The sequence below is a fragment of the Podarcis pityusensis genome (genome assembly GCF_964106645.2).
Source record: "Podarcis pityusensis genome assembly, chromosome: 17".
Taxonomy (NCBI): Eukaryota; Metazoa; Chordata; class Lepidosauria; order Squamata; family Lacertidae; genus Podarcis; species Podarcis pityusensis.
This window is the reverse complement of record NC_138042.1, coordinates 32,798,515-32,812,921: the sequence shown is the minus strand read 5'-3', so window position 1 is coordinate 32,812,921 and position 14,407 is coordinate 32,798,515. Positions and strand designations below refer to the sequence as shown.

Here is a 14,407-nt window from a genome sequence, read left to right as displayed (position 1 = left end):
GTCGGCCTCCTCCCTTGGGCACCTATGGGATCGCCTCTCCTGATATGCCCTGTGGAGGACCTTAAGGTCCACAAATGACAACATTTTGGAGGTCTCAGGTCGCAAGGTGGTTAGATTGGTTGCAACTAGGGCCAGGGCCTTTTCAGTACTGGCCCCGACTTGGTGGAACGCTCTTGTCACAAGAGACTAGGACCCTGCGGGACTTGACATCTTTCCACAGGGCCTGCAAGACAGAGCTGTTCCGCCTGGCCTTTGGTTTGGACTCAGTCTGACCCTTATGTCTTCCCTCCCCTTACGGTTTTGATCTATGGGCTACTTTTAAAATGAGGCTGCATTTTAACTAGTATTTTAAATTGGGGTTGTTGTCCCCCCTCCTATTATGTTTCTATTGTAATTTTACTGGTGTTAGCCGCCCTGAGCCCGGATCTGGCCGGGGATGGCGGGTATAAATAAAATTTATTATTATTTATTATAGCAGCTGCTGGAGAGTGGGCAAGGAGAAGGAGAGACTGCCACCACCGAGTCCTAGCCACAAGTGACGCGCCAGCTCTGAGGGGCAGGCAGAGGGCAGAGCCGCCCTGGGCGGAAAGAAAGGGGGAGCAGAGCACAAGGAGTCAGTGGAAACAGTTGGTCCTGGCAGCTATTAACCACTCTCAATTCCACCCTGATAATTGCCACCTGCCTGGATTTTAACTTGTCTGAATTAATTTTAAGGTGTATTTTAATTAAGTGATGCCTGTTTTTATGCTTATTGTGTTGTTTTTATGATGTTAGCCACTCTGAGCCCGGCCTCAGCCAGGGAGTTCAGGATACAAATAAATAAATTTATTATTATTATTATTATTATTATTATTATTATTATTATTTTAAAAAAAACCTTTGTGGGTCCACATCTAATCTTGCCCCTTTCTAAAAATTTGTTCATTGGCATGTGTTTTTCTTTTCTTTGGTAAATCTGCCAAAGAATAAAATAAAATAAGATCAAGATCAAGGGTTTTTGTGTTAAGTTGTGGGTGAACATATCAGACGACAGAGCAATTCTTCAAACAGCTCTTGTTTATTCACAGGCCAGAACAGAACTGAACTGAAGGGTTCAGCCAGCCTGCTTATATAGAGCTCCACTACAATGAAACTGTAACACTTTCTGTAACTATCCAATCACTGAACGTCACTTTCAATCCCTTATTTGCATATGTGGACCTGAATGAAAACTATCTACAGTATCCCCCTGCTGGCCCAGGGTGAGAACTTCAGTACATAACAGTTTGTGCTTTGTCCCATTGGTGTACTGGTGGCGGCACTCAGCCTTCTGATAGGAAATGCTCTGTGGGCAGGGAGAGGAAAAATGGGGGGTCAAGGAGAGTCAGCTGGAGGAAGTGAGAAATGTCCCTATTCTCATCTGAGGAATAGGGAAACTGGGGGTGAGGGCAAGTGCACATGGTCTCATGATCCCTGCATAGTTTGTGCCCTCACATGTTCTTTAGACTGCCTGGATAGGACTAGGAAGACAGTTTTAAACTCTGAATGCATTTGTAATTTATGTGCCTTGAAATAATTATAGCAAAATCAGAGTGAGGTTTCCATCAGTAATACAAACAAGGTAATAAAACCAGGCAGAGGGCCTTCTCGGTAGTGGCGCCCACCCTATGGAACGCCCTCCCACCAGATGTCAAGGAAATAAACAACTATCCGACTTTTAGAAGACATTTGAAGACAGCTCTGATTAGGGAAGTTTTTAATGTTTGAAGTTTTATTGTGTTTTTAATGTTCTGTTGAAAACCGCCCAGAGCGGCTGGGAAAGAAATAAATTATTGTTATTATTATTATTAATCACAGACCAATAAATTTAAAGATTATAATACAAAATTAATATTGTGATACTTATAAAATGGATGACTAAAACCCCCAAGACAATGTGTTATAGTGTAATGCAAATATTTGTAACAACCAATGCATCAATGAAGTTACAAAACAGTACTGGACTAAGTGCCAATAACCAATATGAAAGCTATATATAATGGAGGCACTAAACAGTAAGTGACATAAATAATAAACAATGCAAAGGTTGTATATCAATAAATAAATTTCATGTGTCCCAAGGGTTAAATGGACACTATATATCAGTAGAAATTGGTACTGATATCAGTGAAATGAATAAATGAAGTTAACAAATACCATACATCAGGGGAGTTTATATACAAATTCCAGGCGGTAGTAAAGTCAATATTGATGAAAACTCTGGAATATTTTTTTGTTTTGCTATTTCCTCAGAAACTACTGTAATAGACAGCAACCAAGATTGATTCTTCCCATGACATCACTGGGCACACCTCAATTTAAAAATGAATAAATTAAAACAAATCTACTTGTTAAAAATGGGCAATTGAAAAGTGTGGCACAAATTAATGACTAACAAGAATACATGTAAATACCCTGCCAGCAAATCAGGAATACCTGTAAACAAATAAGGCAATTTCTCTTCTTAAAATAATGTATATTTTGAACTGCTGATTTTATGTATACTTGAGTTATTTTTTTACGTCAACCTGTTTTTAACTCCTGATTTTTTTATTGAAAATCTTGGTGTGCATTTCATGCTTTGTGTGAACTGATTATCAGTTTCTAATAAACATTTTTAAAAATAATTTTTAAAAGAGTGGATGTTAAATAAAAACAGTTTTTCACTTCATTCATTTCAAGCTTAAAAACAACCACCACGGTACACAAAAATAGGCGTTTTTATCCAAATTAGCAGGAGTCAGGAGGACAGCCTAAGCTCAGATTTACTTATTTTTTTAATGAAGACGCAGCACAATCTCCACTGGCTGAAAAACTGGGTCTCTCAATAACTTTTTGGCCTCATAGCTTATTACAAGGAACTTGTAATACTTTGAGGTAGCTTTGCAGTTCTTCTGGGGGTTCTCAGGGGAGGGCAGGAAAAGCTTTGGAACGGGGAAGGAAGGTCCTCTTTTGCACACTGGATATAAGGCGAAAGTAGGAGTAATAAGAAAGGTTTGGCTGCTGCTGTGGAAAGAATAATATTTCTGCTGATGAAACTACGGGAGGAGAAAGGGGTCCAGGTTGTGGGCCCAAACCTTCTCAGCACAACTGAATGAAAAGCATATGAGATATGATTAAGGTAAGGCCAAAAACAAAAAATACATCTGGGATCTGGATAGCGGGAGTTTCAGCGAAAAAGGCAGTAGGTAGGGAAATATTAAGACAACCCTCCACAAATCACAATTACTGCTTCTCTACTGCAAATCACTGCCCCCCTCTGCAGCTGCTCTTCATAGGCAAAACAGAAGCTGAGATATTATAACAAGATTTCTGTATTACACGTAATTTTTGAACTGGGCAGAAGTTGCCACTTAGCTTCCTTGTTTTCCCATTGAGCGTTCTTGCCTGCACTGCTTTTCTTACCTGAAGAATTAGTTACGCAGACAAGGGATTCGGATAATTCCCATCAAAATTAAGGACCTGTGGTCCTCCCAACAGTTCCCTCCAGCATGGCCGATGGTCAGAGATGATGTGAGCAGTACTGGCATGCATGAAGGGAAAGAGCTGAAGAGCTGCCCTTCCGACGCTGCTCTTTGCTGCTGTTTTACCTGGATGGGGCAACAGCAAGGTCAGGGCCACATGTTGCACCAATGGGAGCAAGGCAGGGGTAGGCAAACTAAGGCCCGAGGGCCGGATCCGGCCCAATCGCCTTCTAAATCCAGCCCGCGGATGGTCTGGGAATCAGCGTGTTTTTACATGAGTACAATGCATCCTTTTATTTAAAATGCATCTCTGGGTTATTTGTGGGGCATAGGAATTTGTTCTTTCTTTTTTCCAAAATATAGTCCGGCCCCCCACAAGGTCTGAGGGACAGTGGACTGGCCCCCTGCTGAAAAAGTTTGCTGACCCCTGGAGCAAGGGGTTGGCAGTGATGCAGCCATACTGACTATGAGCTTGCCCAAAACCTGCTCCAGCCCCATCTAGGCATCATCAAAACTTGTGTCAGGAGTGTGGTTCCATGGCACCAAAGAGAGTGCGTCATGTCCTATGCACATGGCTGCTCCGCCATATTTGGTCTGGCCACCATTCTCCTTTAAATGGTGTGCTACTAAGCCTCTCTCAAAATCTGACACCCGCAAGTTAGGAATTGGTTGGTTTCTGTTTACCAAATACAGCCCAAAATATATGTGGGTGGCAGATAGAAAACAAAGCTTATTACAGCCTATTGCTCGGTCAGTAAAACATGAGTCTCTTAAGAGTCGTAGGTTCAAGCCCCATGTTGGGCAAAAAGATTCCTCCATAGCAGGCGGTTGGACTAGATAACCCTTGTGGTCCCTTCCAACTCTGCGATTCTACAGAAAACCCAATAACGCATGCAGAGCGAGAGTAAATTTTTCATCAGGACCAGTTTAGGATAGTATGCTGCTATGCCTATCTAAAAATCTGTCACCCCACAGTTAGGAACTGGTTGGTTACCGTTTACCAAACGTAGCAGAATGGGACTCAAAACTGAAGTGGGTGACAGATAGAAAACAAAGCATATTACAGAAAACCCAATGCATGTAGAGCCAGATTAATCTCTTCACCAGGACCAGTTTAGGTTGCTGCTACACAAAACGCCTTTAACTCTGCTAAGGTGTGGCTTTTCTTTAACTAGCTGAAAGTGGAATCAAACCGAAGATTTCAAACAGCACTTAATATAGTGTTATATCAATATCCTTGCTCATGGCCAGGATTCTTCTATAATCTTTGCACTCATAAATACATCCCACTAAGCAAATATGCAGGGACGCGGGTGGCGCTGTGGGTAAAACCTCAGTGCCTAGGACTTGCCAATCGCATGGTTGGCGGTTCGAATCCCCGCGGCGGGGTGAGCTCCCGTCTTTCGGTCCCAGCTCCTGCCCACCTAGCAGTTCGAAAGCACCCTTAAGTGCAAGTAGATAAATAGGTACCGCTTTATAGCGGGAAGGTAAACGGCGTTTCCGTGTGCTGCGCTGGTGCCGGCTTGCCAGAGCAGCTTCGTCACGCTGGCCACGTGACCCGGAAGTGTCTTCGGAAAGCGCTGGCTCCCGGCCTCTAGAGTGAGATGAGCGCACAACCCTAGAGTCTGTCAAGACTGGCCCGTACTGGCAGGGGTACCTTTACCTTTACCTAAGCAAATATGCATTAAAAGTTTCCTGTTTGCAGGTCCCACTGGCCATTTTATTTTTTTCTAACCGATTGAACCTGGAAGGTTGTTTATGAATAACCCCTACATTGCCCTTATGTCAGTTCCTATGAAGCAGGGAGAGCTTTAATTGCTATGGTATCCTTGTATCCTTCCCATCTGCCTTATATTATTATAAAAATGATTTTAAAAAGGAGACTAGTGATTAAAGCCATGCCTCCCCCATGGGAAGAGAAACTGACACTGAGACAATGAAGAGGGTTTGAATATGTGTATAATTACTAGCTTTATTAGATACAGGTATCTTTTGTTTAAATGTCTGTCAGTGTTTGACAGGCAAAGCACTTAATTCAAACGCAATGTTGTATAGCCATATTGTGCACCCTGAGAATCCCAACATGGAAGTTGTTTCTATGAACATTTGACTATGTCTAAAGTTTATATGTCAGGGAATAAGAGGGAGATTGTGACATAGGGATGGGGAAGTAATTTGGTTCAGTTAACAATTTAATGGAAACCCTTCTCATTCATACATCCCATACACGCACACACACACACCCCAAAACACAGAGAGACTTCAAAATTCATACTTCTCCAAATTTTGTGATGGGATCCCCCAACCCAAAAATGTGTACAAAAATCCATATATTGAGGGAGGTTAGTGAAAATAACATACAAGAACATGTCAGTACAAAAATAGGCACATACCAAAACTTTAATATGTTTATATTAGGATAAATGCACGCTAAAATGCTGACAATTTTTTGTGAGAAGTTTTTCTTTAATGGCAACCTGATGTGGATAAGAGGTAAACCAAATTTAAGATTAAAAAAATAGAACCTAAGAGGAATCAAAATTGGCAGATTCATCCATCTCTACATGGGGATGTTGTGATGTTGAAGGCTGCGGGGCTGGTTTCCTGTGTTACTAAGAAGAGATTTGTTAGAACATCATTCTATATATTATATACACACACACACACACACACACACACACACACTTACACTTGAACTGCTTGAGAATGTCAGTCCATAGGTTAATTTAAAAAAATATATAATTAACCTATGATCCTTTTCTTTTACTTCTTTATTTTTTCTTTGTTCTTTTTCCCCCTGATATCTTATCTTTCATTTCGCTCCTTTATTGTGAATAGCATTTTATAGAGGTATAAATAACTGTAAATATGAAAAGAGACAAAGTATTTTCTAATTTTTTTCCTTGGTTATATATATTTTCTTTTTCTTTTGTATTTTCTTTTGTTGTAAATATGTATGTTTTCTAATTTGTACTTAATAAAAATTAATAAATAATAATAATAAACAAAGAGAATGTCAGTCCTTTTCTAGAGAATATTCCGTGAAATCCCCTTCACCATTTCAACACCCATAAGTAGTGTGGAGAATTCCGGAGGGGGCAATTTTTGTTTAGTTAGTTCTGCTTTCCTTTTAAAAAGTGAAACTCTGCTGTTTTTAATCCTTTTAAATTTTGGGTTCAACGAATACAGTAATACCTTACCTGTGTTATTGTTATGGTTTTCCTGTGCAATATTTTTGAGTATGTTCCCATTCACTGTCCTTGTACTGTTAGTATTATTGTAATTGTTGTTGTTACTACAGTACGTTGTTGTTGTTGTTGTTGTTTTGCACTTCACAGGTAAATTTAATATGCTACGTGCGACCTCTAGACCAGGGATTTTAAATTTGGAAGCCACTATATTAGTCCTAAAGCTAGAAACAAGATCAAAGCATATGTGCTTTAATGGTATGATTTCATCAATTGACAGGAGGCTGAGGAACAAATGTGCTTCTAAAAACTCTGAAAAACAACGATTCAGCCAACATTCTTGAAATCTACCCAGGAATTAATGGGGAAATGTTTTCATGCAATTATCTCCTCCCACATTGTCCCCAGTGTTGTTTTGCTGAATAATTCCACTGATTCATCAGCATATTTAATTGGGAGTTAAGTCTCACCACTGAACTCAAAGGCTTATGAGTAGATAGGCATTAAGACTGCAGTTTTGGGGAGTTTTACCCTATTTTATGTGTAGATTGAACTGCTGTCCAATATAATAAAGGTAAAGGTAAAGGGACCCCTGACCATTAGGTCTAGCTGTGACCGACTCTGGGGTTGTGGCGCTCATCTCGCTTTATTGGCCGAGGGAGCCGGCATACAGCTTCTGGGTCATGTGGCCAGCATGACTAAGCTGCTTCTGGTGAACCAGAGCAGTGAACAGAAACGCCGTTTACCTTCCCACCAGAGCGGTACCTATTTATCTACTTGCACTTTGACGTGCTTTCGAACTGCTAGGTTGGCAGGAGCAGGGACCGAGCAACGGGAGCTCACCCCATCGCGGGGATTCGAACCGCCGACCTTCTGATCGGCAAGTCCTAGGCTCTGTGGTTTAACCCACAGCGCCACCCGGGTCCCTTGTCCAATATAATAGTGTACCTCAATAATAGGGCTTGTCCATGCTTCCACTCGCCCTGCCACTTTCACCTGGAAAAACCTGCTGTTTACCACTCAGTCGAAGCAAATGTCCATTGGGTTTTCCATGGACTGACATTTGCTCCAATTCAGCAGTAAAGAGCAGGTTTTCTTGGGGAAAGCAATGGGAGAAACAGAAAACCACTTAGACCCATGCCTAGAAAGCATGGGATTAGCAGAACACCTCTCAGACCCATGATTTCTAGGCAGGAGACAAGTGTAGATGAGTGACAGACATTTTTTATTTCCCCGATGCTCAAAAAACACCTCAGAACAGGACTTTCTTGGAAGAACACAGTGGCAGCCATTCAGAGTCTCCTCCTACAAAATAATTTAGCCTCGCCCCACATATAATATATGAATATAATGAAAGCAAAACAGCCAATCTATGAACTGGCATTTTTTAATTTGAGACAGTCCTGGTCTTCCTGAAAGACCTTCTGAAGAGGCCCCATGGCCGTGGCCTGTTGCCTTTCTGTAATACCTGTGAGGTAATAACAACAAAACGTTTCTTCAAAATAGTATGGGTTCTCATTACTGTACTTCCTTTCCTTACAAAGGGAAGTGGGCAAAATCTTTTCCTATATGAAAATTAACAGTTGGTAGGAACATGTTAGGTTGTTTCAGAGGCTAGATGCTGCCATTGGTTGCCAATAGTGTCAGTTTGCATTTCTTAGTGCAGAAAGTATTGATCTGATATGTAGAGATCTTTCCTATTCTACTTAATTCAAGAGGGTTCTGGAAGCTTCTCTGTGTGAAAGAAGGTTACATGATATTTGGGTTATTCCTTCAGAGAAGCTGAGCACAGCTGGTTTAAACTGGTTCTGTTATCTCTTTGTGTCAAGGTCATACTGACTATAATAGTGAGGCCAGAAGGAGCCTGTCTTTCCATCTCTCTCTTTCTCTCTCTTTTCTTTCTGGTGTAGTGTTCCGTATATAGTGTTAAAGTTTAGACTTATTATAAGTTACTGTGAGTTTGTTAAGTCTGCTGCAACTGGATTTCTTATGGACATTGCCATTCCTGAATGCATTGGATTTGTGACCATTATGCCCATTTGCCTTCAGTAGCAGTAAAGCTCTGCTGGATGAAATGCCTCTGGTCTATTTTTTGGGAATCCTGCAACGTGTTTAAGTTTTTACTCTGCTTACTATACATTGGAATATGCTCTGGATAAATATTGAGTAGAATTTCAATGCCCATCTCTTCTCTAGAGTCAAAAGCATTGCCCAGTTTAAAGAAATTTAGACTGTCCTTGAATGTCATGTGACATTTACCTGGGAATCATGGCAACTGCTCTCACTGAGGACACAACTGAGCCGACGCAAAAGGGGGTTTCATGGACGGGGGGCTGCTTCCTACAACTGTTGGCAACAGAAAGGGTCCATTGGCTGCAAACAGGACAACATCAGCAATGTCTAGGCAACACGATGACCATGTACATACGCAATAGACAATCTTTATAGAATTCCTTCAAACCATAACAAGTACAAAATGAAATCTTTAGTCTCAAAGTCTCTGAAAATCTTTAAATGAAGCGAGGTACCAGACTTTGTACAATGAAAGACAATCTGTGAAGCTTTGTGTATTCAGCAAATACAATGTCCAACACTGAACAGTGATTCCGGATATTGACTACTGATTTGTAGAATTCTTCGTCAGCCTGGTAGAAGGATATAGAATTGCTTCGTAAACCCATCTTACAGTGGTACCTTGGGTTAAATACTTAATTCGTTCCGGAGGTCCGTACTTAACCTGAAACTGTTCTTAACCTGAAGCACCACTTTAGCTAATGGGGCCTCCCGCTACCGCCGGAGCACGATTTCTGTTCTCATCCTGGAGGGAGGAGGAGGAGGAGCTTGGATTTGATATCCCGCCTTTCACTCCCTTTAAGGAGTCTCAAAACGGCTAACAGTCTCCTTTCCCTTACTCCCCCACAACAAACAGTCTGTGAGGTGAGTGGGGCTGAGAGACTTCAGAGAAGTATGACTGGCCCAAGGTCACCCAGCAGCTGCATGTGGAGGAGCGGAGACGCGAACCCGGTTCCCCAGATTACGAGACTACCGCTCTTAACCACTACACCACACTGGCTCTGAAGGAAAGTTCTTAACCTGAAGCACTATTTCTGGGTTAGCGGAGTCTGTAACCTGAAGTGCATGTAACCTGAAGCGTATGTAACCCGAGGTACCACTGTATTTCAAATGAATGTATGTAAATGAAAATTTCAAATGCTGTGGAACAGTGGTCATGTAATAATGTAGTCACTGCTCATTTTGTACTTGTTATGGGTTGAAGGAATTCTATAAAGATTGTCTATTCCGTATGTACATTGTCATCATGTTGCCTAGACATTGCTGATGTTCTCTTTGCAACACAGGGGTTTGTTTACTACAAACAGGACAAGGCAGTAGCTGTTGGCTTCTCTCGTCTTACATTTTGTGCTCCGGCGTCCCATTCCTTTTGCTGCAGGTATAATGTGGAAACTGCATGGAGAAGAGTAACCATACTTCATCTGGTGGAACTATGGAATTCCTGCTCCTCGGATTCTCTGACTTGCTCCTGCTGAGGACCTTCCTCTTTTACGTCTTCCTCATGGTGCATGTGGTCACCCTTGCAGGAAATCTCCTCATCCTCCTGGCAGTGGCTGCTGAGGCCTCCCGCCCTCCTATGCTCCTTTTCCTTTGCCAGCTCTCTGCCATCGAGCTCTGTTACACCCTTGTCATTGTTCCCAAGACGTTGGCTGACCTGCCCAGCCCAGGGGCGAGCACCATTTCCTTTGTGGGGTGCGCGACCCAAATGCATTTCTTTGTGGCCCTGGGCGGCGCTGAATGCTTCCTCCTTGCAGCCATGTCGTACGATCGCTACGTGGCCATCTGCCGGCCCCTGCACTACATGACAGTGATGAGCCAGGGAGTCTGCCTTCAGCTTGCTATCGTCTGCTGCCTCGGGGGCTTTGTGGTCTCACTAGGCCTCACCTTGGCTGTCTTCCGCCTGCCTTTCTGCAACTCCCGCCGCATTGACCATTTCTTTTGCGATGTCCCTGCCATGCTCCACCTGGCCTGCACAAAGAGCTACGTCAGTGAGCTACCCCTCCTTGCAGCCTGCGTGATCCTCCTCCTGTTCCCCTTCCTTCTTATCCTCACGTCCTACATGTGCATCTCAATGGCTGTGTTGCGCATCCGGGACTCAGCTGGCCGGGGCAAAGCCTTCTCCACTTGCGCCTCGCACCTGGCCGTCACAGTCTTACACTATGGCTGCGCCACCTTCATGTACGTCCGGCCCAAGTCCAGCTACATGCCAGACCGGGACAAGATGGTGTCTCTTGTCTACACCAACATCACCCCCTTGCTTTACCCTCTGATTTACAGTCTCAGGAACAAAGAAATTAAAGGAGCTGTGAAGAAGCTGCTGCAGAAAATGTTAGCTCAGCCACACTGCAACACCTTCAAGGGCAGGCTTGCGTAATTTGTAGGCCATGGAGCTGTATTGTCAGGAGCTGGAGTCAGGCACAGGTCAGCAATGAAGCAGCCAGTGTCAGTGAAGTTAACTCTTTATTCAAGGAAACCAAAACAGCTCAAGCCTAGTGATTGCTGCAACTCTTCCCAGTAGGTCTTGCTCGGATGAGGCAGTTGCAAGGACAGAAGATCCTCACCTTCCCACCACTTCTACAACTCCACCCCGGTTCCTTTCCCAGCAGCCTGAGGCTCCTTTGTCTTGTCTCTCTTTGCTCCACTCTTTTCATTCCTCTTCAGGTTCTGGGAGACCAGAGGGGAGGGCAGCTGGTCACAGCAGGAGAGAGGGGGGACTCCCTGGCTTCTTTAGCAGCCTGCCTCATCTCTGCCCCTTGGTCCCCCTTCTCACCAGTCTTTGCTTCTGCCTCTCATTCTGGACTGCTCTCTGCCACAGACTCTTCCTGCTCACTAAACCCTGTTCCTTCTTCAACTTCTGACACCTCATCCTCCCAGTCCGCTCCCTCTTCTTCCTCTAATGACTCATTGTCATCCCACCACCAATCCCCTGGAAGCTTCATTGGGGGTTCCCCAGCAGGTGCCTCCCACTACTCTGCATCCAGTGAGTCCAGGATATATATATGCAGCTCAGAAGCCATTAACAGTGATGCTTTCTATATGGTATAAATTGTAAGGAAGGAAGGAAAGTAGACATAAATGGTGCCACTGTCCCTCGTCCCTCCCCCCCTCCAGCCAATACTTGGTGAGCCTCCTGTCTTTGCTGCCTGCCTGGGACTGCAAAAACAAGGGCAGCATCAAATATTTGGTCAGACAATACAAGACTGGTGGATTGAATTCATCTTAAGGTAAAGGTAAAGGGACCCCTGACCATTAGGTCCAGTTGTGGCTGACTCTGGGGTTGCAGCGCTCATCTCGCTTTATTGGCCGAGGGAGCTGGTGTACAGCTTCCGGGTCATGTGGCCAGCATGACTAAGCCACTTCTGGCGAACCAGAGCAGCGCACGGAAACGCCGTTTACCTTCCCACCGGAGCAGTACCTATTTATCTACTTGCACTGGCATGCTTTTGAACTGCTAGGTTGGCAGGAGCAGGGACTGAGCAACGGGAGCTCACCCCGTCGCGGGGATTCGAACCGCTGACCTTCTGATCGGCAAGTCCTAGGCTCTGTGGTTTAACCCACAGCACCACCCGTGTAGGTCACAATATATGCAGGGCCCCTCAAGAGCGCAGTACGCAACAAATGTTTCCTATTAGAATAACTGGAATCCTACAGATGCCTACTTGGAAGTAAGCCCCATTAGGTTCAGTGGAAGTGACTCCCAGATTTGTGGGTATAGGACTGCAGCTTAAGTGGCTGGAGACGGAAGATAGTTTTTTAAGAAAGTTGGAAGCGGCTTAAGATGGGCACCACTTCTCACAGTGTGCATGTTTATTTCTTCTGTCCCATTGTGCCAAATAGGTTTGACAGGTTTGGGAAAGGAGAAACAAAAACCTGCAAGAACTGTTCACCAGAGGGAAAAGTTGGGTGATAGAACACACGGCTATTTGTTCATTCATTCCTTAGTTTATATACTACCCATCAGTGGAGCTCCCAGAATGGTTAACAAAAATAAGAGAAACTAAATAAATATAATATGTTGGGAAATAAAGAAAAATATCTAAAAAGCTGGGGGGGGGGCGTTTCCCTGGTGCGAAAAATAAAACAATGTTGGTGCCAGGAGGGCTTTTCTGGGGAGAGAATTCCACAAATCGGGCACCACCACCGAGAAAGTACCGTCCCAGGTCACCATTCCCCTTATCTCAGCTGATGGGGTTACTTGGAGAAAAGCATCCGAAGATGACCTCATACATAGAAAGATTAATATGGAAACAGGCATTCATTCGGGTACCTGGGCCCCAAGCCATAGAGGGCTTTAAAGGTAAACACAAACACTTTGAATTGTGCCTGGAAATGAGCTGGAGACCAGTGAAGGTCTTTCAAGTACTGGCAAGGCGTGTTCCCACTGACCGGTCACCACCTGGTAGCTGCATTTTGAATGAATTAAACTTTCCAAAATACAGTGGTCCCTCGGGTTAAGAACTTAATTCGTTCCAGAGGTCCGTTCTTAACCTGAAACTGTTCTTAATCTGAGGTACCACTTTAGCTAATGGGGCCTCCTGCCGCCGCTGCACAACAATTTCTGTTCTCATCCTGAAGCAAAGTGCTTAACCCGAGGTACTATTTCTGGGTTAGCGGAGTCTGTAACCTGAAGCGTCTGTAACCCGAGCCCTACACATAACGCATTACAGTGGTCAATTCTAGACATTATCACAGCATGGGTAACTGTTGCTACTAGGAGCCTTCAGCTCTCTGGTAAAACTCTTGTCTTTCTTCAGCTGTTTATTATTATTATTATTATTAGTAGTAGTAGTGCTTTTTTCCTAAAAAATATGTTTAGGGGTACTCTCATTTAGAGGGAACCTGGGTGGCACTGTGGGTTAAACCACAGAGCCTAGGACTTGCTGATCAGAAGGTCGGTGGTTCAAATCCCCACGACGGGGTGAGCTCCCGTTGCTCGGTCCCTGCTCCTGCCAACCTAGCAGTTCGAAAGCATGTCAAAGTGCAAGTAGATAAATACCGTATTTTTTGCACCATAACACTCACTTTTTTCCTCCTAGAAAGTAAGGGGAAATGTCTGGGCGTGTTATGGAGCGAATGCCTACCGGTGGCAGGGGGGGCGCCTACGGGTGGCGGGGGGGTGCCTACGGGGGGGGATCTGCTGCAGTCGTGAGCAGAGGATCCATGGATCCCCTTCCTTCCCCCCTCCTCCGTGGCTCGCTTTAAAACAGCAAAGCAGGAGAGGAGCCACTTACACAGGTGTAAGCGGCTCCTGTCTGGTTGGCTGCTTTAAAGCAACCGTGCTCTTTGTCCCTCTCTCCTCCCTACTCAGCTCACTAAATAGCAGCAAAGCTTTTCAGCTCTCTAAGCCGGGGAGGAGGGAGAGAAGCAGAGCCTGCTTGTTTTAAAGGAGCAAAGCGGGAGAGGAGAGGAGCCTTCTCCCCTTATACCCCTCTCCTGCATTATTAGCAGCATCCTTCTCCACACACCCCACACATTCTCCTTGTCCCTTGAGTGCTTTTCCTTCCCTCCCCACTTAAAACGTGGTTACAAAGCACGGATCCACATGGATCCTCAGTATTTTTGCACTGGGTCACCCCAAATTCATCATCAGATCACATAGCATGTCCATGTCTACAGCCTGCACCAAAAATATCACGGATCCACTGTTGCCTGGGGCTGCAGTGG

The 14,407-nt window shown here is 44.2% G+C and overlaps 1 protein-coding gene across 1 annotated transcript; it reads left to right on the top strand.

The window, feature by feature from the left end:
- The first annotated feature begins 2,814 nt into the window (after nt 1–2,814).
- On the top strand, nt 2,815–12,730 carry OR2F1 (olfactory receptor family 2 subfamily F member 1). The gene is made up of 2 exons (XM_080986963.1): nt 2,815–3,139; nt 10,122–12,730. The coding sequence occupies exon 2, from the start codon at nt 10,140–10,142 to the stop codon at nt 11,115–11,117; it is 978 nt and encodes a 325-aa protein (XP_080843089.1). The 5' UTR covers nt 2,815–3,139; nt 10,122–10,139; the 3' UTR covers nt 11,118–12,730.
- The last annotated feature ends 1,677 nt before the right edge of the window (nt 12,731–14,407 follow it).

Coding starts and splice junctions, on each gene's coding strand:
- OR2F1 (XM_080986963.1), top strand. CDS start 10,140: ATGGAGAAGAGTAACCATACTTCATCTGGTGGAACTATGGAATTCCTG.